Below are 26,545 nucleotides of genomic sequence, written 5' to 3'. Positions count from 1 at the left end.
AGCAATATTTCTGAAAAAAAAAACTGACACTGATGGAAAGCCATTTCTAACAAAAACAAAAGTTTTGTCTTGTCCGTGGCTTCCATCCTCACAAACCCACTGATTCCACACCGAAACTGCAGCTGCTGTTACAGAAAAAATGAGTCCCCAAACTCAAATAATCCTGAATGACTGTGCTGATTATGATTTAGAAGCTGCTAGTTTTGTTTCAAACTGTGCCTTGCTTTGTGGCCGGGGGCCTTGTGTTGTTTAAAGGGTTGTCGGGGTATAAATACTAAATTAATCATGCTTTGGCTCAACTTGCTAGGGACTGAAATTTGCTTATGGAAGCTCGTGATCACATAAAATATTAATAGTGTTACAGAGAACTGGCATTGTAGCAATAGGAGCGAGGCATGTGAAAGCTCAGAGCAGCAATGTCGGGAGGGGTCACAAGTGATTTAAGATCAGAAACACTTTCTACAGATTGCCACCTTAAACTGATAAAGCAACACACAATTAAGTGACCAAAAGATTGCATTAGCACATCCATTAGGATCATTTTTGTACATCTACCAAATTGGCATAGTAGTAATTGGTATTAGCTGTCATGCAGCAGTGTTTTTGTGTTGTAAAAAAGGCAGGAATATTATTCAAATTAATCTGAATACATTACAAGTCACTAATGTGATGCATTTTCCTAGATGATTCATATCTGTGTGACCGACTTCTTGAGGCCCTTAGGGCTTCAAAAAGAAACTACAATCACTTTCACTGACAGTAAGCTTATCTCCAAGCAAACAAAAGTGAGGCTTTCAACACACATATCTTCTCTTTTTTTTAAGTTACGCATTCAACCCTATTTCTAACAAAAAAGTCAAGGCATTGTGTAAAATGTAAACAAAAAACAGAATGATGTGCAAATTATTTCCTTATTTCACTGAAAATAGTACAAAGATAATAAAAGTGTTGAGAATTAGAGATATACCATTATTGTGGTTGTTGTTTTGTTTTGTTTTGTTAACAAGCCAATATTATTGGCCATTTATAAAAGCTGATAAATAAAAATTTTGATAAAAAGTAGAGATGAGAGAAACACCCTTCAACAACGTTATGAGTGTTGACATTGCTTAGTTTGTCCACCAGAGGGCAGTCAGCAGCATCCCTGCTGGCAACACTGTTCCACAAATACAACAACCAGCTAATCTGAGAAGAGGAAATGAGCAAAATATATATATAACTACTGTAATAAATGTTAGAGAAATCTGTTACTACTAAACAAATCTCCTATTTCACAAAAAAGCTGAAGATGATTTTTTTTAAATTAAGGTTCCAAAATACAATTATCTACTTGCATTCCTGAACAGAAAAAATATGATTACATGTTATGTTTGATTCATTTCTGACTTCTGAGGAGTCCAGTGTGGCCACTCAAATTTGGCAATAAAAACTGTTTTTTAAGTTTGTTGCTGAATTCAATTGTTATATGCCTAAAAAATAACAAGTACATTTTTAACAGTTTCTACACTACTGTTAAATTCTTACATTTAGAAAGTTTGTCATGTTACAAGATTTATTATTATCATTATTATTATTATTATTATTATTATTATTATCATTATTATTATCATTATCTAAGCAGAAGAATGATCTTGCAGTTGGGTTTCACTGAACAATTCAAAAGAGAGCATCTGCAATGAAATGGAGCATTAGTGCATTAGGCGTTGAAAACATGTGAAGGCACTATAAATGCTTCACGTTCTGCTTGTATTTGGTAGTAGGAGATGTGCTAAATGGACATGTCTGTAATCTGTAGGCATCACGTGTTAAAATCATTTGAGGATTTATAAAAGAAGAAGACGAAGGAGCCAAAATGTCAAAAATGAAAACATTGAATATTTGTTTCCACATTTTAAATGTTCTCTTTGTTCTATTTCAATTAGTAATATTATTAATAATATGAACAATAATGTAATTGACAATATTGTAATTAATTGGAAAGCTTTGCAAATCATTGCCACTGGTTTTGCATTTTGCACATCACAGTAAAAGGATTTTTTTCGTTTCTATATAGGGGAAAGAAAAAAAACAAGATGGAGTTTATTCCAAGTTTTGATGCCATTTGTCTCTTTGACACAAATCAGAAAGTAAAATTGTATATAATGGATGACATGGAGGCCGTAAACTTGTTATCCCATATTTTCAGAGCTCACATGGAGCGTATAAATAGACTCTTCCGACTGAGACACAATAGGGAGGCAGGTTCGGACATTTCTGCATGCTGGTCACAGCTGCAGACTGCCTGGGACACAAACTCCAAATTTTCATTAATTCATACAGCTGTTCCATGAAGTGCTATTAAATAACTGTCAGGAAAATCTATGTCAATCAAAGCAGTGACTTCACAAGTTAGATCTACCAGGCCTTGCCTCAAGAACACAAGTGTGCAGGTCAAAGCACAGCTGGTTGTGTTATCAAAGAATACGATTGCATGAGTTTTGGTGGCACCATAGGTAAATGAGGGCAGGAGGAGGCGGAAACACTCCCATACTGAGAGATCGAGGGATGAGGGAATGTATTTCTGGTGGTGGCACAGGGGGAAAGGGTTTAAATGACGAACAGCAGATATTCTAAGAGAGCAAATCTGATTTCTCACAATTATCTCTGCAAGCCTGACAGGCACCGGGGGTGGCAGAGGAACAATGAACTAGAGAACGCTGATTGGGTTATTTGTCCCATCTCATTCATGGCTGAGGGATTGTGGAGTGCCTCTCTGCAGGTGTAGTGGATGCTACAAACACCGTACAGTAAGCAAAATTCCTGTTAGCCAAACACCGCCACTCACATTCATTGATGTTTAACATGAAGCGTCTAAGTAAGCACACATTAGCCGTTATTTTCACATCCTTGATGTAGTTTTTAGCTTCCCAACATTTTCTGGCCTTCTTTCATATAATGTGTCTTGTTTTGTGACAGGTCTGTGTCATTTTGATCAATTAAGCAAGGCCTACCCTGAATACAGTTAGGTCTGTAACTGTTTGGTACACCACCATAGTAGATTTTCCAATCAAAAAATCAAGGTAAAGTGCAGCCTTTCAGCTTTACATCAGCTTTTATGAAGTTTTTATACATTTCTTTCATTTTCAGAGGCTCAAAAGCAACTGAACAAAGATGATAATCCTCAAATATAAGTATTTGTATCAATACTTGGATGAAAATCCTTTGCAGTGAATAACTGCCTGAAGTCTAGAACACATGGGCATCACCAAATGTCTCACCTGAGATGTTCTGCTAGGCCTGCACAGTTACAGTTACCTTCAGGTGCTGCTTGTTTGTGAGTGTTTTTGTCATCAGGTTTGTCTTCGCTAATTATAAAGCATGTTCTTTTGAGTTTGGATCAGGTGACAGACACTGGAGATCTTTTTCTTTTACAGTATGTTTTAGGTGATTATCTGCACTGTGAAGCACTGTTTGATCAGTTTTGCAGCATGTGGAAATCTGAGCAGAGGGTAAAGGCCTGTGCACGCCACAGTTCATCTCACTACTTCTATCAGCGCTAACTTCAATAAACACTAGTGACCTGATTCCACCAGCAGCCATACATGCCTATGCAATAAAAACTGCCTTAGTTATTTGATAGATAATGTGGCATGGTTCTTGCATCACTTGTATCATTTTTATCCATTTCATTTATCATGAAATAACCAGGAAACAGGACTCACCTGACCATTAAACTGCTAGTCAGTCAAGTGTCTAATTTTTTTGTGCCTCTAAAAATGGCTTTGTTACCTAAAAAGTTAACGTAATACTTTTGCTCAACCCCTAAATTAAGGCAGAAAGTCTGAATTTTATTCACTTTGTTTGATTTAAAGCCCACTGTGGAGGTGCACAGTGACAGAACTACAAAAAATGTGTCAGCCCAAAAACCAACCCACCAAATTATACGACACTCTCTCATGGCCCATGTTGCTCAAAGACTTTTGGTATCGAGGCTCACGATGAACACTGCCATGGTTTAAACGGATACCTTCACTTGGCTGCTACTATCAGTAACAGGCTCTTCCTCTAACAGAGGCCAAAAAGCACAAAAACCTAAACTGGAACAGACGACCTCTCTGAAAGTTTTTTGGTACAAGAACAAAATCCTGAATTGCAGTAATGTCAACACTAAGCTATTACACAGATTCATAAGGCTGTTTCATCAAATTGATGCATCATTACAGAAAACAAAACTGTTACTTTGTATTCAGTTTTTAAGCACAATGTGCCATGTAAGCAAAGTTCTCTCAAACTTTTTGCATTTATCTTAATGTCACACAATAATCAATCCCCAATTCATAAAATATTTCTGTATTTTAATACAGCATCACATTGAGCTTGGCACCAAATAAAGACTGATACAGTCGATACAACATTACAAGATTAGTGTAAAAATGTTGACGCTGCAGCACACTGACAGCTCCTGCAAAAAAAAAAAAAAAAAAAAAAAAAAAAAAGTTTTTAGAGACTATCGAATCACTTTTATCATTTCAGTCAAGCTATGCAAAAGACTTTTGGTTTTTTTTGCAAAAATAGATATACAGCATGATGTCTGCCTTACCTTTATATTGCCACTTGGTGCTACATAGCACTTACCAGTTCCAGTTAAAGCTGTTGAGTTTGTTTGTTTTTTTTAGGAAGTTTGCTCTTAGGTGAAGATGAAGGGCTTTTTTTTGTTTTTTTGAAATGGTCTTTTTTTAGCTCTTTTTTGGCTGCTTTCTTTTTTTCCCCCACTGCCAATTGTTTTGTTTTGTTTTTTTTCTTTTGGGAAACACGGGAGGGATTTTTTTTTTTTTTTTTTTGGCAGCATGTTTTTAGACCATTTCAATTCTTTATTTTTTTGTACAATCCAAAGTAAAGCAAAGAACTTAGAAGCCAAGCTTTCATACAAATCACTTAAACTCATTCATAAAATATTTACACACAAGCGTTTAAACCAGTCAACCTAACTATTCTGCAAAAGCTACAGTCATTCGTTTAAATTATAACACAGCTTTTTTATTTTTAGGAGCTCAAAAAAAATGTGTCTTTGAGTGATCAGCTGTCATATGTCCCAACAAACTAATTGTATTTTGTGAACCCAAATAACAAAGAAAAAAAACTGTTTACATTAAGAGCAATAAAAAAAAACAGCACTGTTGCATGTGGTATACACAATGAAATTCATTAAACTTGTACATGGTTTTTCTGCCAGTTACAGCAATTCTAGGGGGAAAAAAAACACATCTAGCCAAAGTTGAAATGTGTCTTGCTGATTTATAAGCAAGCATTGAAATCTTCTCTAAAGTTCCACTTGTCCTCCACACCAGTGTAACCAGAGGAAGAAAGAAAACAAACAAACAAACAAAAACATCTGAGTGAGCCTCATCTGCGCCAGGGGCGAGGCTCGTTGTCGTCTTCTTCCTCATCGTCGTCCGCCAGCAGCGCATCATCGCTTAGAGACTCTTCTGGGTACTGATAGGACAGAAGAAAAGAAACTGAGATTACTACACATGCTTAAAAAGTGCAGAAAACTCCACAAGACATCTGTTTCTTTCTAAATGTCCTAAGACAAACTAAGTTCTCCATCTGAGAGTAATCAAGGTATGAGGGGCTGTGCGAAATTCACTGATCAGCACTGTTATATTAAAACCACAAACAGATAAAGTGAATCAACAATGATCATCTAGTGAAAAAGCAATACTCCGATTGGAAACCCTGGGCAGTCATGTGAGAATACGCGGAAGCGTGACATCCACAAAAACATTTTTACATCCCCAGAAACAATCAGGAGCATCATCGGAAACACAACATGGAGTCCAAAATAATGTCAGCTGGGCTGAGCAGTGGTGGGATGGACTGGAGGAAATTCCGATCCAAAAAGGATCTATTGCCAAAGTAGCCCAGTGCCATGGGTTAAGTATGGGGGAGAGAAGGGGTGATGGGATGTAATATTAAGCAGCTGGTATTAATATTTTGGCTGATCAGTACAATTCTAGGACAGTTCCTGCTTTAATGTGTAAGAGAGCCCCCTTGTGGATGTTAAATACAAGAAACATATTTGGTAAGTTTTACTGAGATGAGCACATCTAAAAATGTCCTCACTAAAGAAATTATTTCCAAGTGGATTTAATAGCAGCATGAGGAAGAAATAAGTCTAATGCTCTCCTCGTGGCTCATGTGTCAGAAAGTCCCCCACACTGAATCAACAGTGGCAACACTAAGGCAAGGTGAGAAACATCCACAAACCTCATCTTCCTCTGGTTCTGCTTCGTCAGCATCCGCAGTAGTGAGAGTGGTGACAGGCTTATGCCAAGCCAGGCGCAAAGTGTGGTTATTAAATTTCACTCCGTGAAGAGCCGCCTGCAGGTGGACAACATAAAGCAGACAGAGGGGGGGGGGGTGTCAACATCAGGCTTAGCTGCCGGTCTTTGTGACTTATCCTTGCTAATCCAAGGACGAGCCATAATGCAGAAAAGAATGAACAAGACATTTCACTGTTTGAATGTTAAAATGCATCACCTGCTCTGCTTCCGCTCTCGTCTTGTACGTGATGACCGCGGACAGGTTACCCTCATCAATCTGGCAATCTTCAATTTCTCCAAATTGCTACAGGATTGGGAAAGCAAAGCATTTTGGTCATTGAACAAACTAATACATCACAACAGTGAGGAAAATGTTCCTAACAAACCAGTAATGTGGCCTGCTGTTAACCTACAGTTGGTTTAAAATGCAGAGGAACCAGTGTAGACAGTGTTAAGCCCACTGGAAATTATGAATATGGAATTTTTTTTTACACCTTATATAACACAGCTATAGACTAAACAGAGTGTCAATATTTTTAATATCTTCTCTTGAATGTATAGGAAAATAAGATGATTATCTTTAGATGAGCACTGTATGCTCCCCAAATGTAAAACTTCAACATCCTGTCATTTTACACTGTTTTTTCAGTTTTAGGCTGACTTACAGCAAAGTGTGGTAGCAAATCTATGCGGTCTGTGTCGTTGAAACCAGAAATTTTTAGCGCTCTTGGTCGATGATCCACGACTGCGTGCAGCGGCACACCTCTTCCTCGCCCCCTAGAGCCCCTTCCCCGAGCCCTGACAGCACCGCGGCCCCGAGGATGGACACCCCGGCCTCGCCCTGGTGACAGCAGCCCCCGTTTAGCTGCCTGAAAGAAAACAATCAGAGCACATCAGAACACAGCTGGAGTGGAGATTATGTTTCATCATCTGAAATTCCAAGAACAAGTCTGCCCTCAAGTGGCTACTGTGCAAGCAGCACTTTTATACATGGTTTCAAGCTTTCCCTGTTTTTTTTTGTGTTTTTTTTCCATACCTCAATTTGCAGCTGGGTATATTTGATCTTCAACAGAGCTGTGTCCTCTCCAGCCTGAGTCTTCTTATACAGATCCAGCTCTGCATCCAGCAGTTCTTTCTGTGCCTGTGAGCAAAAGCAGATTTAATAAAACTAAATGCTGGCCATCTACTAGAATTTTAAATTAAAACAGAAAACAAGCAAATATATCAAGTGTATAGGGTTTGCAATGTCAGGAGACAATCTAACAGCAAGAGCAAGTTACAACCATTTTCTGTGATATACTAGAAGAAAAAGAAGAGAAAAAACTCAATCACTGAAATCAAGATCAAATCAATAATAATCCATCAGGTTCTTATCAGTTGGCTTTTGTTTGAACATATCGGTGTATTTCTTCTTTTAGGTAACACTACCTGGGCCTTGCTTTTTGCTATCCGCAGTGGGTTGCTGTTGCTTGAGATTAATTTTATCTCCTCTTGCAGTTTGGTGATGCTCTTGGTTAACATGTCCAAAGTTTCCATGATCTTGCCTTTATCCTCTGCCTTCATTGATTTGTTCTTCTCAAGTTTGGATATCAGGAGCTGCAGCAGACATGAGCAGAGAAATACAAGTTTAACATTTGCCGATGTCTCCATATTTGAATAATTACTAAACACTTGAGGTGAAAATAAATTTTTAAAAAAACATAATAATCTTAGTCAAAAACATAGAAATCTATGCAAATTAACACTGAGCAACAGAAGCCTTTATTCCTTCTGCATCTTACCTTTTGTGTCTCAATGTGCTTCTCCAATATTTCCTGCTTCTTCTTCCTCACATCTTGCTGCAGTTTTAGAGCTTCCTGTGTAATCAAAAATGAGGATTGAATACAGTTTTTTTGCTTGACTTATAAATCACTGCCCCTCCAAATTTCCATCCATTTCTCACCTGTTTCTTCTTCAAAGCTTCCTCTGAGGTTCTTTGTGCTGTCTTCAGGACAGCAGGATTGTACACAGTCTTTGTGAGTCCCATGGATGTTGAACACACCTGAAACTGAGAGAAAACAATTACATTTGCAAGAGTTGGATATTTTAAAAGGCACACAAAGACTTCTGAACACAGAGTGGAGACTTACTTTTTCAATGGGAGCTGCTGGTTTTGTAAGGAAGCCTAGACGATCCTTCACTGACAGCTTAGTGGGATTCTGCACAGAAGGGGTGTGGGGAGGGGGTCAAAAAGGGGGGATATGTTTATACAGACCTTGGGCAAATTTTGACAAGTATACGCAACAAAACACATCCTCAGCAAGATCACCTACACACACCTGTGAGGCTGCACCGTATTCCTGACCGGGCTCTGAATTCTGGGGCAGCATGGGTCCCAGACGGTCTTTGACAGACTGCTTCAGGGTAGTGGCTGGAGGCTGCTGAAAAATAAAGACGGTGTTACAATTGTGAAATGGAAGGCATTTTAACGGATAAATAGGCTGTCTATCTTCCAGATTTGCCTCCGCTGCATTTATTTTTTTTAGACAGCAAAACAAGTTCTTTGTGCTGTACGTGCAGAAAGGACTGGTATTACAGCCACCGAGTTTTCTACAGGGCAAAAAGAGAGCCAATAGAAGACAATGTGACACAGTGTTTAGTTCTTGCAAATTATCAAAACATACCCTTAAAGCAGGAATTACATTTTACACCTTAAAAGACTAACATTGGCTGTGGATTTATGGCAGTGTGTTCTTGTGTAAGCTGATAATGTTAGAGGAACTTGTATTACTGTGAATCTGTAATTACAATGAATCCACTTGTTTGCAAGTGCCTCCTATTTTAAAGAAAATTACAGGAAAAGCAGTTGCTCGTGTAAAGATGACAGTTTGCAAACGCGTTATGACAGATGGCTGACTTTAACAGTGGCTACCTGTGGCTGCGACTGCTGCTGTAACTGAGACTGGCCCTGGGCATCGTTTCCATCCTCACGAAACCAGTGTACCCTGATGAAACGGTTGTTGAGAACCGCCTCTGTGCTTTGCATGGCCCGCTTTGCCTCATCAGGAGAGGAAAACTGTATCAGTGCCCCCTCAGGGTCACTCTGGTAGGCCACCTGTAAAAACATTTAAAACCATTTTTAAAACAGACAGAGGACAACACATTACAACCTGAAAACCACAGTCACTCAAGGGGATAGCAATGTGTTTGTGATGAGCTGTGGTCAGCTAAGTCACTCGCAAACATCAGCTTCACTCATGACACAGATTTATCTTCAGCTTTAGCTGAACTTACAGAAATATAGCAGCTTAAAGCCAATATCTGGATATTTGCCTTAGCAGTAGCACGTAGACATGCTGAAAGTCAGTTTTCCTGCAAACAAACCTGATAACACAACGAGGGGCTTTACTGGACTCTGAAACTTAAACTCTTTACATCTTATAAGCCTAGTAGGACTGGTTTCCGTTATACTTCAGGCCTCCTTATAAAACAAAATAATTTCATAACCTAAAACTACATAAATGCATTTTGTAAAAGAGTACGCGGTTGTTTCTGAAGATACCTTAGCAGTCAATCTCTTATTTTGACATGTGATATCTTTATTGATATCACAGGTCAGATTTATGTTGGACCAGAGCTGTTGCAAATCATGTTACTCAAATAGCTTTATGGCATAATTTTATTCTGCCATAAAATTTCTAAAAGACAACCTAGAAGATTAATCTAAACCACTAGACAAACCATGTGTGACTCTTTAACCTTTTAATACCAGAATCATGCATGCATACTGTTCACACATCAATCACCAACTGTACAGCATATATGGCTATACTGTGGTTACACATGTTAATAACCAACGATGATCCAAGCCGGGACGTCCATATCTGGGAACTGACCTGCAGGTTGACGATGGTTCCAAACTTGCTGAAATGCTCGTTGAGTTTGCTGATGTTGTTGAGCTCGGGGGGAATTTGCCGAACAAGCAGCTTGGCATTAGGAGGGAACTGAGCCCTTTTGTGGATGCCCTGGTGGTTGGGTTTGTTAAAGTTGAGTCTGAGCAGAGAGGAGAAAAGACCAATTTACATATGTCAAATTATACCCCTCTTTACATGTGCTGTTGTTACATACTATAGAAAAAATAAAAACCAAAACAAAAGGTTTCTTACTTGTCAAACCAAGGTTTCTTGGTGGGCAGCCCTCCATCATGAGAGGGAGCTGGTCTCTTCCTCGAATCAGATTCCATGACAATTCTCATACTGTTGTTGGGAATCTTGTCTGCTGGAACAAACACTGATAGGTTAATTTCTGAGACCAACACATGTGTCTCATAAAAAGAGAATACAAGTCTAGAGAAATGCTTCTGACTGCAGTAGATGAAATGCATATATAACTGAGGACAATCTTTTCAAAGTTCAAATGGTTTAAAATACCTCTGTGTGGCTGATCGACCTCCCCCATAGTGAGACCAATCAGGTTGGGTCTCTGGGCATTGACCCGGTGACGATAGATCTGCCTGGAAGTATTGGTGATGCTGGGGGCCTCAGGATTGTACACATCTGTGTCATAGTGATCTGATCAGCAGAGAGAGGATCATTTAGCTCATAAAATACTGGGGTAAAGTACAGCAACCAATTTATAAATATAAAATTATATAGACTACATAAGAGATTAGAGACATTACCAGAGTTGAAGAGTGGTCCTGAGGGCGGTGGAAGCGAGGAGCGCATCCCAGAGGTGACAATGGTGGGAACGGAGCTGGTGATGGAATTGGGAGGACCATCCATCCCTGCTGGTTGCAGTGGAGGAAGAGGAGGAGGGGGGCCTGTGCCAGATAAAGCAAGAGTTAACATCTTAGATAGCCTTTTTCTGTAGTGATATATCACTTTGTAGCTTAAGCATAAAGAAATTATTTAATTTATTCGCATCCCTGTGTTATTCGCATCCCTGTGGGAATTTGATGACTTAAAAAAAGTCCCTAAACTTTAAAATTGCTTTAATGCTTATTCAACCTATTACTACTTTTTAAAACCCTGAATCAAAGTGTCAGAAAAAAAAAGAGAAAATACAGCAATTATTATCTGAATCTCTACCTGCAACAGGTGGGAGGCTAGGTGGAAGGGCACCTGGAGGGGGCACAGGTGGCCGAAGGTTCACAGGTGGTGGGTTCATGAGAGGCGGTGGTGGAGGGAGGCCTGGGGGTGGTGGTGGCTCCACACCTGGAATTGGTGGAGGTTGGAAGGGCAACATACTGGGCAAATTGACATCCTCCACTACAACGGGATCACTTCCGTGATCGAAAGGACACATATCTCCCTGCATGCAGAATCCCTTTTCTGCAAAAGGAAACAGAGCTATGTAGAACAAGCAAATATACAACGTCCAAGAACAAAACAGAACACATTTAATATCTTTTTTTTGTTTTTGTGCAATAATATCAACTGTCCCTACCATCATAGTCACGGCATCGATTTCTCTGTTGAGGGGGAGGCCCCCTGTTGAAAGGGACCCGATCCATAGGGTGCTCGGGACGGAAGTCTGACCAGCTCTCTGTGGTGTTGTTGCTATGATGATGTGTAGGAGCAATGACTGTAATAGTGCTGCTCAGCGTTGGCACAGGGAAGTGTGAAGTGGTTGCAGTGGAGACAAGAACAGCTGGGGTATATCCATCACCACTCTCTGACCTGTCCCCTCGTTCATGATCATACTTCAACTTTCCAGAGTCTCGTTCTAAAGAGAAAAGAAAAGCCACGTGGCTTTAAATCACTAGGGCATATATAAAAGTGACAAATCAGACCTGTGCATCAGGTACATAGTTTTTTAGTTTGATCCTTTTTCTCTTTAGCTGCTCAGCACTGATAGATCATCATATACAGTGATCTATTCAGGAAATCCTGTTGAATTCTTAAAATTAGGTCAATTCATGCCAGAGGAAATACACACCTATACCAAACAGAAACAGAAAATACCAATTCGGCATTTTTGCACATTAAAAAGAAAAATACTGATATTTTTACAACCTGGTTAATCAAGTTCTTACCTCGACTCCTGCTTCTCGACCGAGTTCTGCTGAGGGACCGGCTCCTGGTGCGATCGCGATCCCTGTCTCTATCCCTGTCTCTGTCACGGTCTCGGATACGGTCTTTGCTCCAGCTCCTGCTTCGGCTACGACTACGACTATAACTGCGGCTGCGGCCTCTTCTGCGATTGTAGCGTTCACGGTAGGAGTCCCTTCTCGGCGGGTTGCGATCATAATCCCTCTTCCTGGAGCGATCGTCTCGCTTACGGTCATCTCCTCTCCTGAAAATATATTTAACAAAAACACAAAAATGAGTGAAAGAAAAACACATGTTGAAATGGTTTTTGTTTTGTTTTTTCTAAATGGGAACAGGCAAATGCACACACCTGCTGTCTCTGCTGTAGCGAGAACTTGATTGCGGGGGGCTGTGATTCACGCGTCGCAAAAATTTCTTGTCTCGTTCGTCTTCACGATTTGCCTGAACAAAAAAAAAGGTGCTTATTTAAACTGGTTGCTCATACTGTTTAGCAAGTGTGTATTTAACTCGTGTTAATAATCTTTGTGTACTCAGGCTGTTTGAAATTCTTGACATTAAAAGAAGATAACCTCATCTTTCTTCTGCTCTTCTTTCTCAACTTTGACCACAGAGGGTGCCTGCTCAAGCTGTGGGAGGTAGCTTTTGTTGTTAACGGCTTCAAACAGCTTATCCACAAATGGCTGGGTCTCTGGAAAGAAAGAAAAAAGGTCAGAGAATAATATTTTAAACCACAGTCAAATAAGATGCAGGATCACATGATAAAAGTAATGGGGCTTGGAAAATAAAGCTTTAATAATTACCTTTCTGAAGAAATACATCCAACTGGTCTATACAAAGGGCTTTAAGTTCCTTTTCACTTTTGTCCTTCTTCACCAACGCAACAACATACTTGGCAAGCGCAGAAGGGTCTGCATCACAGCTGCAATTGTTAAGAAAGAAATCCATATAACACATGAACAAGATTTACTTTTAAAACCAGAAAAAAGTGTGTGACAATACGTGTTGGGTGGACACAGTCGTTTATGAAAGCTGCAAAATGCAGGTGAGTTAACTAACTGTATCCACTGAATTTACAATACACCACAAAAGCAGGCAGTAGCTTTGCTGTTGTTGGTAGGAAATGTTATTGGTTCTGGCTCATTTAAAGCTTAGATAACATAAATAAATAAGTGGCTCATTTTGCACTTTGTTTAGGTTTTCTTATAAGTGATACCAGAAATTAAGAGTTAACAATATATTATTTGCACCTCTGTGTTGCTTTGATTTATTACATCTCCTTATCGTTCTCTATCAAGCTGCTTGGTTATGTGACCTGCATTTTTAATGTTACTGAATCAAGTCTGGGGACACCCAGTGTGACAGTTTTGTTATTTAATCTGGTTATTTCTAGGCTGGCTGTATGAGGAAAGCAGGTATATATTCATATTTGACCAGTGGTTATTTAAACATGCAGCAGAGTTTAAGCAAAAGGTACTTAGTGCTGTTTCGTATATTAAGGACACCTTTTTTTGTAGACTAAGAATGTTCTAAACACGTCTGTTATATTATAGGACATGGTTAACCACCATATTATCACCACATTATTACCATGTAACAGCTTTTCCTCTTCCTTACCCTTTTAAAAGCGCAACACATTATGTTTACACGGAGTACATTTTAATTTGGCAACTTTTTTCACAACCAAAATGATTTTTTACTTCAGTAAAATTTAAGTAAAGCAACGGGACCTTTACTGGAGCAAAATTTACTCTTTCCAACCCTGATTAATTTAAGTTACAGCAGTTTCTGTAACTCCGATTAAACTAAATTTACTAGAGCTGTTTGACTAATGGCTAACCATACTTACATGGGCTCGAGGGTTTCAGACAGCCATGTTTTCAAGGCATCGAGGTTTTCAATGATCATCTTAGATCCAAAGGAGCTTTCTCTCAACCACCGCCACAGTTAAAGCTAGTCGGGGCTGATGCTGTTTATCTGTGTAAAAGGACAGCTGACATTAGCTGGTGAAACTAGCAGCTTCAGTGGTCTTCAGTGGACAGACTGTGATACTAAACGTGACGTTAGCTTGGCTGCCGCGTTAAAGCAGCGTAACGTTAGCTAGACTAGCACACGTCTTTCCAGGCCCCGAGCGTGCTGCACAATCCCGCCACCCTTCTGCTGTTTATTATCGAAACGCCGGTGGTGGAGGGAGGTCTGTTGCCTCTCAACGCTGAAGCTGCTAACTCTGAAGTTTACAAGCGATTTCAATTCGATGAATTAAATAGCATCCGCGCTTAAATTGCTACTTCGTCTCCTCTCACTAGTGGTTACTATGCCATGAATACTATTTACTTCCGGTTGAATTCTCGTTGGAAAAATTCTCGAAAGATCGCGAGAGTGCAACTCTGAAAGCAGTGTCCATCACTGCCGCGTTATCGATGTAAAAAGTGCGACATTTCTGCTCGTTTGTGTTTTGTTTTCAGTGTCTCCCAAAAGAAAGAAATGTATTATTATTCCAAGCTCAGATTCCTTGCCTGTGGTTCATTTTTAGAACATAGACAATAACAAATTTCCACTTACTTCACTCTGCACCCCCTCCCCCCCTGCATATTCTAAGTGGTCCCTATATCTAGTGGACATGTGGTCCACTAGATTCGTGGGTAGGTGCTGTGTCCCTTCACTCTCTTCTCCTCCTCCATGCTCTACTATGTGTGGAGTGATGGGGGTGTGTTTGTGCTTCGTCCTTCTGCTCCTGCTTTTTCCACACAAGGTCCCAACATTGTTAGACTACAAGCACCTACACCTGTCCGCTACAATATCCACACACATTTATCCCTTCAGTACAGGAAGGCTAAAACTTTCTAATTAGAGTCTGACAGTTTGAAAATGAGGAGACTGGCTATAAGATGGCTGTGACACAGTTGCTAACAAGGGAAGAAATTTGGATAAAAATGGTGGACCGGAATGCCCTCCTTCCCCGAGCATCGAGACACACCACATTGCTCCCTGTGTCGCACAACCACGGCCAAGACAAATGGCGTTTAGCCTTGTGCAAGACATCACGTCTGATTTTGTGCTTTTCATCTTTGATGCCATATAGAAATTGATCCACATCAGTAAATATACGCCGATCTAAGTCAAAGGAGTTTGCAAAGAAAAGCGTCTGGACTTCTTTGAGTTGCTTGAAGACGTTTCACCTCTCATCCGAGAAGCTTCTTCAGTTCTAAGGTCAAATGGCCGAGAGTCCTGGTTCACCCGAAAGACAAAACTCCAAAACACAGACTGAACAACGTGGTGTATGCTGTACAGTGCAGTGAGGAATGCCCAGACCTCTACATTGGAGAGACCAAACAGCCACTTCACAAGCGCATGGCACAACATAGAAGAGCCACCTCCACAGGACAAGACTCAGCAGTCCACCTGCATCTTAAGGATAAAGGTCACTCTTTCGAGGATGCCAATGTTCACATATTGGACAGAGAGGACAGATGGTTTGAAAGAGGAGTGAAAGAGGCCATCTATGTCCACTGTGAGCGACCATCTTTGAACAGAGGCGGTGGTTTACGACACCAACTGTCTGCCATCTATAATCCAGTTTTGAGTTCCCTCCCCAGACGCCTTAACGCCCACTCACATCCTGGGCCATCTGACCTCAGGAAATCACATGATAGGGTGGGGCCAGGTTTCACAATGAGCTCACCCGAAACCCTGGCTGATTAGGTCCCACACCCGCTTTCACACCTTGGCGCATGTGATTAGAGGATCACCAGGGGGTCCTTTGTCCCTCTTTGGGGGGATACTCCCACTGGGTTTAAATCTGGGACTCTCGGCCATTTGACCTTAGAACTGAAGAAGCTTCTCGGATGAGAGGTGAAACGTCTTCAAGCAACTCAAAGAAGTCCAGACGCTTTTCTTTGCAAACTCCTTTGACTACGATGACCTGGATGACTGAGAACCTTCACAGACATACGCCGATCTAAGTTATCTTCCAGATCTTAGATGGACAGGAACATACAGTATACAGGCATCAGAGCCAAGACATACATACTGTGCTACATATTTAGCAAAATGTCCCTCGTGACATAGCCACACACAAATAAGTTGTTTAATGGAGCTGAGTGGTAGAGTGACAGGAAGCTGATTAGTTTATTTTCAGTTCAATTCAAAGAGGTAAACATTAATCAGGATCAAAAACCTTGCTTACTTGTTCAAGATTAACATGTTTTGTTTCCAGGTCATTTACTAACAATAAGAAATTCTAGATTTCAATCAAAGCATTCATTTTAATCTGTTATTCAAAATCAGTATTTCTAAATCTACTAGCTCATGCAAGGGCCTGTTTCACAAACCTGCAAACCTCAGCTGAAAGATTTATAAGAAATAATCTTAAATGATTCAATAACATGCTTTATAGTCTAAGCTGTGCCAGTTTACATGTGTGACGGAAATGATTCAGGTTTATTTCGCTGTAATTACATTATATAACTATATTACCCATTTACACCACATTCAACTTGAAAACCTGATTTTCACATGGAGATAGAATGCAAGTAAACAAATAATCTGATATTCTAATCTGTTTTCCACTTTTTTTTTATAACAGTCAGTTTTAAAATGCATGCATGCAATAGTAATTTGATTAAAGACTTTGATTAAAAAAAGCTTGCAAATACTAGTGGATGTCACAGAAACAAATGATTTTGGTCAGTACTTTCAATTTAGGGCAGCTGTTTGGTTGGGTGGTGGCCTAAAAAAATTGTAAAACACTAAATGTGTGCAAACATGAATACATGGGTGTAGTATATAGAGTCATATGAGGAGTCTAGTTATTAGTCATATCAGTCATTCAATGCGAACTAGCAGCTTTTACATGTTCTTTAAAAACTGCAGTGAAAAAGCTCCATTTAATCATTTCTTGTTTTGTTTCTACAAAATAAAAGATGAAACCCTGAAGTGCCTGTATATTAAAATATTGCCCAAAACAACAACACGGTTTATTGTAATAAATCATTTTATTGTTTCCCAGTTTCACTGGAACTACAAAACAAACAAAAATACAGAGGCAAAAAAGCAGATAAAAATTAAAGTGTTTTTTCTTCATTGCCAACCAGTGAGATTCTTCACGCTGACGCATGCAACCAACTTGCCTCTCTCCTTTCCAACAAACTGTACTGTAACATACCTTTTTCCATCTCTAAAACAAGCAAAAACAACAAATACCAACAATAAAACATATGCTAGTGAGTACTTTCTCACAAATAGCAAACAAACCCAAAATTCTAACCACATTCTTTGATCCAAACACTGAAAAAACATATGCAGTGGATTGGTTAATGGAAAATGCGTACTTTCATTCATTGCTTGTAGCTCATGAGTGGTTCAACTAGTTGCCATGTTTTAAAAAAACGTAATGTATTTTAAACCATTTCTTGTCTGTACTTCAGAGATATACAGTACACAGATTAAAGTCATGTAATGCCTTTTCGGTAAATGAATGCACTTATTCACTAGAAAGGAAAGCAAAAAAAAAGGACGCTAGTTTAAAGGGAAAAAAATTAACAAAATTTGGTTCATATAACAATCTTTGAGTAAAGCTTGTTATAAACAGCTAAGCTCATTTTCAGTACATTCACAGCTGCCCTAGCTCAAACTCAGAGGAAACAGAATGTCTACATGCATTAATATTCGTACCCACATCACATGCATACATGCACAATAGTGTAAGAGGCTCGAGTCAGAATATGTAGAGATTTTTATAGAGATTTAATTTAAGTTTAAATTTTTCCATATTTAACTGAATCATGAAAGTAGTAACAATTAAAAAAGCAATAAAATGTGGATTTTCACTAAGTCTAAATGTTATTCTTACAGTTCATATTTGTTTGGATTTGTGTCCTAGTCACTAATGAACACATTTCATTCCTGAGTAAACCTCAGTCTCAGCTCAGAATATAAAATATAGGAGTGGGGAGTGTGCCTAAAAGCAAAGTGTTTAAAAACTTCCAACAGTACAGCGGACCTCATGGAGAAGAGAGTGCGTCCACTTCCCGGTCGATGAACTGCAGGTGGATGGGGGCACCAGGGCAAAGCAGGCCGTGGGTTTTGGCTTTGACATCGGCAGTGAGAGGAGAAAGGCAGATGTGGAACTTCTGAATGAGCTGCACAGCGAGCAAAAAGACAAAAAACAGACATCAAAGTTAGCTTATTTTATTAGTCACATTATCCATGAGCACACTTTTATGTAGAACCATGAAAATAAGAGGATAATCATTTTAAAAAATAAATAAAAAAAACAAACAGGGAATATGAGGTGTGTGATATAGAGAAGTGAAGGATGAATCATCTTTCGACAAACTCCTCAGTAGTTCTGAGGAAGCGGAGGCCAGACTAAATGATATTGCATTTTTTGTGCTCAATGATGATTCAAATTTTCCACAAGTGTCTTGACAAAGCTTTGCATTATTCTGATTTTGCATCAGAAATTACTGTTTGTGTTCAGACTGTCTCAAGACACTTGGAAAATACAATATGGAGCAACAGTATGATACATTAAATATTGGCAGTTTGGTTTCATTTCCCCCTGTGCTGTTGTCACAGCACAAGCCTGAGAGCAAGAGAGAAATGCTAAAGACAGCTGGGTTTCTGTAGGTTTAAATAAATATATAAAATGGCATTTAAGATATTTCCATGGCCTTAAAAGCAAAAAAACTAAAATAAATAAATAAAATGTGCAACATATTTATTACTTTCAACAAGCGTAACCAAGCATTTAATGTAGTGTTTTTCCATATCCATCCATATTGTACTTACCAATTAAATTAACATTATTTTACAAAAATATATTTTTTTATTATTACAGAAGACAATACACAAGCTCACATGCAACATGCTAGCTAGGTGTGCTCAGGTAAGGTGTGTGTGTTTTGTTATAGGTTGCAGTACACATCTTTTCCCACTCAAAAAAATTAAAAGCAAGCATTAAGGCCCAACAAATAGTCTTTGAAATCTTTTTGTATCCCAGACTTTTTAAAACCTTTCTGAGGACCCTGGACATTTTTTAAATGAAAGTGTAGCACCACAAGCAGAGTAATCTCTTACCCTTATGAGCGCTAAATGCATCTCCAACTCTGCAATTCTCCTCCCAATGCAGCTCCTGATGCCATAGCCAAAGGGAATGGAGCCAAAGTTGTCGACACGATCTGTGGTATCTTTTCGTATCCAGCGATCTGGTTGAAAGTCTAAAGGCTCAGAAAAGTTCTCTTCTTCCAGAGATGTGGAGTAGTGGCACAGGGCCAACTGAGTCTATTAAAAAGGAGAGAGAGAGAGAGAGAAAGGGGAAGAATGTTGGTTGTGTAATGAAAACAGCTGGGCTATTGTACATGGGTCTATACATGAGGGAGGAACAGAGAAATGCCTGAGTAATGGGGTATCATGTTACATCTGGTTTGACTATAATGTTTTAGCCAATTCTTATTGTCACACTTTCTTGTGCCCATGTGAGCTGTGGAAATGTGACCATCACACTTACTCCTTTGGGGATGAAATATCCACCAACTACCAAGTCATCCTGGGTAATCCGTCCATTGCCTGGAAGAACTGGAAACAGCCTGATGACAGGGTGGGACATACAAAGATTGTTATTCACACAAAGACTGGTGTACATTGGTATTATAGCAATCTTTTCAAAGTCTTAATCTAGGATAAACATAATACATACTGACCTGAGAGTCTCTTTGACCAGCCCTCTGATGAGCGGCAGGTTAGAGACATCCTCGGCTGTGGCGACTGCTCCAGGTTCCAGAGTTTTTTTAATTTCTGTATGGATTTGCTGCTGTACGTGAGGGTGTCGTGCTAACAGGTAACAGGCCCATGACAGGGTAAAGGATGTCTAGAACGGAAAAAGGTCAATTTAATTTCAAAAATATGCTTACACATTGAGCATTTCATGAATATTGTACTAGTGTTTTTATTTTGGGTTTTTGTATTTTTGGCTATATTGTTTCTTTCCTTGATGCTCTGCAGCAGAGTTGACTGCAGTGCAAGCTGATATAAGAGTTTCTATAATGTTGCGTAAGTGCAGAGAAGCAGCAAGGGAATCGGAGGGAGAAGCGGCCCAATTCCAAATGCTGGGCAAATGCTCAAGATCCCTCTACCAGCTGCACTCCCAACAATTTTCTCCCGTGTCTTACACCACTCACCCATCTGATCCATTCTTATCCCACTGTACCTTGATTAAATGACCTCAATTGGCATTATAGTAAGGCGTTTCAAACAATTGCAGCAAGAAAAATGAAAATGTGACTGAGATTATTATCAGATTGCACAAACAGAAATCCAATCCAAACAAGTTTAGCCTTGCACTATTTTTAACATTTCCATTGTGTTCTTGGCCAATCCTTCTGTTCATCTCACATCACAATGGGCTCCTTCTGCTAACGCTTTCCAGACTTCTTGCATTTTCACTTTAGCAATTTTTTTTCCTCCAGTTCATCCTTTATTGCCAAATCACTCTAATTACTCATGAGTTATCTGATCAGTTGGCCCTACTTCCTGTTTCCGACTTGTATCCACTGACATTTTATTTTAGTGAGCTGGGCAGTTGACCAAATGATATGAAAATGTCATGCGTCATTTTTCCTAAATTTACATCTTCTCATTTGTTTAATGAGGGTCTTCCTTGTTGATCCAGCCCACTCCGTCTCCATCCACCCCCAGTGCATTTCTGTGCTCAGCCCTGGTTTTGTCATGACTCTAAAGGCCAATCTAAGGTTAGTGTCTCCCTGTGGACCAACTAATATACCCTCCTTATATACCCTGCCATTCTTTTTCGTTGTTGTTCCTTTCCACTGCTCTTGCATTCTCCCCTCCCTCTCTGTCAGGACCCTCTTTCCATGCAACCAACATGCTCTTAATCAGCCCCAGCTGGCACAGACACTGGCAACTCCTCAGATGCAGCCTGAGAGGAATCATATGACAAAGGCTCCTCCAAGCAAAGTTTTCAAAAGGCTGAGGCCTCTCCCCCATCCATTCCCTCCATCTTCCCCTTATTTTCCAACATCCATCTCACACCCTGCTCCCTTGTCTTCCTCAGTATTATGCCATCCACCCCATCCTCCCCCCTTACTTCCACCCAGCCCCTTATTCTCCCCCCTGGTCTCACCTCTGCCCACTCTGTGCTATAACTCTGGCTGTGGCTAATGTGACTAGACAGCTCTTGTGTGTACCAACTAAAGGCAAAATGCACCATGGGGTCAGGTAATGGCTCAGCTTAGTGCACCCCCTACCAGGACATGCCTGATTCAACAAGTTCACCAAAACACACACACACCCTTTTATCCCGTGGCCCCAAGTTCCACACAAAACACTCTACCCCGTTATTCTTATTAATATGACAGGACCCCAAACAAATTAGGCAATAACTAGGAACATGTGCACGAGGCGCGTATACAGTTGCAAATGCATGTACACCAACACTACTACAGCGAGGTGGAAAATCAGTGGAAAATCCCTCCTTCCTGTGTCCCAACTTCTGTATTCTTTAGCCTGCCAATAAAAGATTAATGTTACCCCCCCACAGTGGTCCATGGATGACATTAAACCCAAACCTTAATTATTTGCAAGTGCATACAACAAGTTCTAATGTTGAAACATGAACACGCAACACAGATGTCTGCCTTAGTTATAAAAAAAAGAAAAAGACAAAAGGCCCCCTGTGCTGACTGAACAGACACAGACAAATGACAAGAAACTAAATCTGAGTGAGAACGAGTTTGTCAGTGGGAAACTGTGTAACCCCCGATACACTACTCTGACCTGACGCTGGCACAGCTTCACAGGCATGGACACGGCGCCAGAAACCCAACCTTTGAAACTCAACACTGACTCTGACACTCACACACACACACACACACACACACACACACACACACACACACGTGCAACTCCCAACCCCTCCGCCTCATCCTGAAGCCACACTCACTGCATCTTCGTATACATCGAACCCTTCTCTGCACGGTGTTCATCACAACACAGACACACACGCACCGTGTCGACCCCAGCCAGCAGCATCTCTGTTACATTAGCGTAGATCTCCTCGACGCTCATCTCCCTGGTAACGAGCATGTGTGTGAGCAGTCCCCCCTTCACCTCCTCTCCCCGCTCCAGCTGGGCCTTGATCTCCGAGAACCTCTTATCAACGTGAACAATGCCTGGGATTAATGAGGGATAGAGAAGGTGATATGAATGAAAAAAAATGAGGGTCGTTGTGAAGGAAGGTAGTGAAGGGAAAACAAGAGAAAAAGGAGTAGGTTATGTAAGAGATGGACCTACATACTCTCACTATCCAATGGTACAGCAGTGGAGATTTAAATGCAAATCAACATCAACATTCCCTTCTATTGAGCACTACCGGTTTCAAGCTCTACTACTTGGCGTTTTAATAAAGAAAGCATTAGCCAAATGGGAAAGCTAAAAAAAAACAAGATCTTTCTAAAAGTTCTGGCATGAAGGCAGAACTTGATTAACAGCCTTTGTGGTCACTCACTAAAAAGAAATTGAAGTCTTAGACAAGAGTACCACAAGTCTTAGCATAAATTAGGCCTGGATATACTTAGGAAATCTCTCCTTCCTGTGTTCCAGTATCCTTTTTTTGTAGTAAGAAATTACTGGCTTACCATCTTCTGGACTAAAGCACTGTCCAGGCAGTTCAGCAGAGCATACAAGTATGAAACTAAACTGCGTCTTCTTTGATCACAATTTCAAGCTGTAAACCACTTACTGAATTTGAAAAGACCATCCCAGGACAGACAGAACTCCTCCCATGGTTTGGGGATGATGGGTCGGAGCCACTTGGGGATAGCTCCAGCATACATGGTCATCTTGAAGGAGCTGAACATGAGGTTCAGTGCAGCGATGTAGTCCTGGGTTTTCTGGGGAATGTTATTTTCCAAACATCCTAGTCTGCATTCGTACAAAATAGCGGCCACGCCTGTAAAAACGAAGGTAAGGGAGAGGGAATGTTACCAATCTAAGACGTTTAACACTGGCATCCATCAGTGGCTTGACTTTTCAGCACATGGCCACTTTAATAACTTTCTATGGAAAATTGGTGACTAAATTTTAGAGAAGTGAATAACGTGGTTCATAGATTTCTCCCTTGGTTACCTCTTCGTAGCCATTTTTCTGTTATTTCAGTTGGTCTCATTGATTTTCTTTCCTGCCATCTATGCTTCACCTGCACTGACGCACTTATAAATCCTTTTTGACCAAGTGGTATTTGCTTCACAGCCAATAATCTACAGACTTGGTACCAACCTTCCATGGCATATTTGAAGAAGAGGTCATTCACATTGAGGACAGTTGCTCTGTCTGGCTGCTGGGTGCGCAGACTGTAGACCCTCTGGATGAGGTCGTCCACCACGCTGTTTACATCATCAGAGAAGACTGCGACATCACGGGGTCGCATGATGAGCTGCCTGAGCACGCTCCGCATCTTCAGCCAGTCTTCTCCCTCACTGGAAAACAAGATACAAAATGATTGTTAAAATTCCCTTGTATTCATTTATTTTGAGTCATTCAGAGACATATAGGGGGAAATAATTCTCATTTTGAATATTAAAGGATGTTGCTGTTGGAAAAACTGCAAGTTCTGATGCTTTTTGGATGCTAAAATGGACTACTGAGTAGTAAAGGGAAGTGAAACGATCATGGACATTTAGGAGATACGTTAAGTGACAGGTTATGGAAATCTGATCAACACATCTGCTCGGATCAATGTATTATTTCCTGAGGTTGTCAAATTCATAGTTTGAACACTGAAAGGGACTCACGCTGAGATGAGCCCAGTGGCCCGTCCTCTCATGTCTCTGTACTCCTTCCAGGAATCCATGTTAGCCCTCTGAGGGGCCACCCCCTCTGCCCTCAGCACCTGAGCCACCATGTCACGATCTGCAATGGAGACCACCATCTGGGGCCCAAAACGAGACTTGAAGATCTTTCCATACTTCTTCCGGTGCTCCAACTAGAAAGCAACAGTGACAATCAATTTTTTTAGAGGTATTTTTAAATTACTTTACTAATAAATTTCAGCACTGAATTTATTTTACTGCTGTCATGTCATAACGGAGTCATGAGTACGTCCTTATTTGTTGTTCTGATTATTTTAAAGACCTTTTATGTATAATACTGTTACAGTTAAGTAGTTTTGTGTGGCAGTGGCACACACAAAACTGGGATAGGGTCCACTCGGTCTGGTAGAGCTGCTCCCTAACAATGGCATCGTCTAAATCCTAGTTTAGATGGCAACAAAGAAACGTGTTTGTGGTCAAGAGTGTAGCAGCACGATTCAAATAATTAAAAAACAAAACTAAGTTGCAGATGCTATTGAAGAAGACTGCTAGTATTCCAGTGTTCACATCAACTTAAAACATGTTTTAATGATCTAAGTTTATAAATGATTACGCAACCTCAAGCATATTTCACTACCAACAATTAACCTAGAAAGACACCTTAAAAATGACGATCCTTTTGTACTCGTCGCCATGGATTTTGTCACGCTGGCAGACGCTTATTGTGCCCAATTTGCATACGTTTCTTCACCTTTAAATCTAAAATTAGCTGCGACCAAAGGCTCCGTAACAACTGCATATGCTGCATCCGAAAGACGACACTTAATTAAGATTTCATTTATGCTGCCGCAGTTATGCCGTTTGCGGAGGTATTCTGTCCACGGACAGCGCACGGAGAGGGGTTTCGAACAAACGTAAACATGCTCCCCTGACCTCCAAAATCACAGCTGCCCGGCGCTGGACGTGGAGGACGCCGTGCCTCGGTTGGTTGGTTGATAAGTGGGCTGAATGGGGAATGAGAGTAACGCGAGTATAATAATAATAATGATGATGATGATGATGATGATGATGATGATGATAATAATAATAATAATAATAATAATAATACTAATAATAATCATTAAATAAAAGCAAAGTAAAAACTAAATTCAGCATGAAAAGTACGTACAGTGGATTTTCACGTTTAATTATTTTTTACACTCGGTTTCACTTCAGCTCTTTGTGAGTTAAAACTATCCCATCACTTTTCTCTGGGTCAGGCCGATGGACCGACCGGTCGTGCCAGACTGCCCCCATCTGCTGGCAAAGTCTCTCTTAAGGTAGACGGACAGTCTGAAGCTGCCCACGGACTGCCAATGGAATGCCAGCGCGCTTTCACTCGCGACCACGACTGAACCATAATTTACCCCCGATTATTTCAACCAAATGGGGGGCAAATTATGGTTGGCGGTAATGTGGGGGCAGGTTAGCTCATCACAGCTCAGTAGGACGATTACAAAACTCTCGCCTTGTACCGGAAGGTCGACCAGTGACCGGACTCCTGGTGCGCTTTTAAGCTACAGTGCCATTTTACGCATAGGTGACAAATTTGGCTGAGCACTGAGAATACGAGGCTAAGACATTTTTTATTTATTTTTTTAACCTATTAAAAAAGAACAAAATGAAGCATGAATATTGAGCACCATTACCTGAATTTCATGGATTCTGCCAAACCCGTCCTTCCAAAAGAACTCGATCAAGTTGGACAGGGTGTTCGGTCCGGGCATGTCGTTCAGGGTCTTGATTTGAGTTTTCTCGCTGACCTCCTCCGGTTTGATCATCCTGTTGGGCATGGTCTCTTCTTCTGTTGCAGAGATCCCCAAAGCCTCGCTGGCTGCTGACTTGTGTAAGGAGCGCACAACGTAGAACAGCTGCTTATTCAACTGGTCGCTCTGAAAGTTCTTCCAACATATCTTCGTGAAATTATTCAAGACTGCCATTGTTGAGATGTTTTTTTTTTCCGCCTTTGCGTAACCGAGAACTATGTGTGATGAAAACTTTTGCAAAGTCTCTTTTTTAACTTCACATCTGCAGAAAATGTATGCTCCTGTCTCGTGCAAACACAACACTCCCTGTGTGGCAGTGAAATGTTAGATAGAGACCGTATCGTGGATCGCTTTTAAATAGTTGCTTGTACAACCTCAGGAGAAGAGGATTGGACGATCGCCTCAAAAGAAGGGAGGGATAACTCTTTATTCGGAAATGGGCGCAGTACAACGTGCTAAAAGTTCGTTACATCACACCAATCAATCATCCTCTGTGACTGCGCACACCGCCTCCCCTCCCAGCGCAAGAGTGTGCGCGTCGCTCAGCCCCCCACACACACACACACGTAAAATAATGTGAT

The 26,545-nt window shown here is 40.5% G+C and overlaps 2 protein-coding genes across 4 annotated transcripts; both read right to left on the bottom strand.

Moving 5' to 3' along the window:
* Positions 1-4,313: 4,313 nt before the first annotated feature.
* Positions 4,314-14,675, bottom strand: rbm26 (RNA binding motif protein 26). Of its 3 annotated transcripts, none has more exons than XM_031728923.2 (22): positions 14,181-14,675; positions 13,135-13,253; positions 12,904-13,022; positions 12,684-12,775; positions 12,319-12,578; positions 11,730-12,008; positions 11,372-11,614; positions 10,963-11,103; positions 10,712-10,852; positions 10,448-10,559; positions 10,178-10,334; positions 9,214-9,396; positions 8,621-8,722; positions 8,432-8,500; positions 8,245-8,349; positions 8,084-8,158; positions 7,731-7,898; positions 7,339-7,443; positions 6,968-7,171; positions 6,520-6,606; positions 6,247-6,360; positions 4,314-5,472 (listed from the first exon to the last, which is right to left on the bottom strand). In XM_031728923.2, the coding sequence occupies exons 1-22, from the start codon at positions 14,237-14,239 to the stop codon at positions 5,383-5,385; spliced, it is 3,024 nt and encodes a 1,007-aa protein (XP_031584783.1). In that variant the 5' UTR covers positions 14,240-14,675; the 3' UTR covers positions 4,314-5,382. The 3 variants fall into 3 exon arrangements, with proteins under 3 accessions (XP_031584783.1, XP_031584785.1, XP_031584784.1); XM_031728925.2 differs by having other exon boundaries at positions 8,621-8,719; XM_031728924.2 differs by having other exon boundaries at positions 10,448-10,556.
* Positions 14,676-17,306: 2,631 nt separating this feature from the next.
* Positions 17,307-26,322, bottom strand: LOC116311706 (cytochrome P450 27C1). The gene is made up of 9 exons (XM_031728922.2): positions 25,848-26,322; positions 24,142-24,332; positions 23,627-23,826; positions 23,091-23,300; positions 22,358-22,521; positions 20,035-20,201; positions 19,842-19,920; positions 19,412-19,615; positions 17,307-18,471 (listed from the first exon to the last, which is right to left on the bottom strand). Exons 1-9 carry the CDS (start codon positions 26,136-26,138, stop codon positions 18,334-18,336), a joined length of 1,644 nt encoding a protein of 547 aa, XP_031584782.1. The 5' UTR covers positions 26,139-26,322; the 3' UTR covers positions 17,307-18,333.
* Between the last annotated feature and the right edge of the window lie 223 nt (positions 26,323-26,545).

This window comes from Oreochromis aureus, linkage group 1 (genome assembly GCF_013358895.1).
Source record: "Oreochromis aureus strain Israel breed Guangdong linkage group 1, ZZ_aureus, whole genome shotgun sequence".
Lineage (NCBI taxonomy): Eukaryota > Metazoa > Chordata > Actinopteri > Cichliformes > Cichlidae > Oreochromis > Oreochromis aureus.
This window is presented reverse-complemented; position numbering and strand designations above follow the sequence as displayed.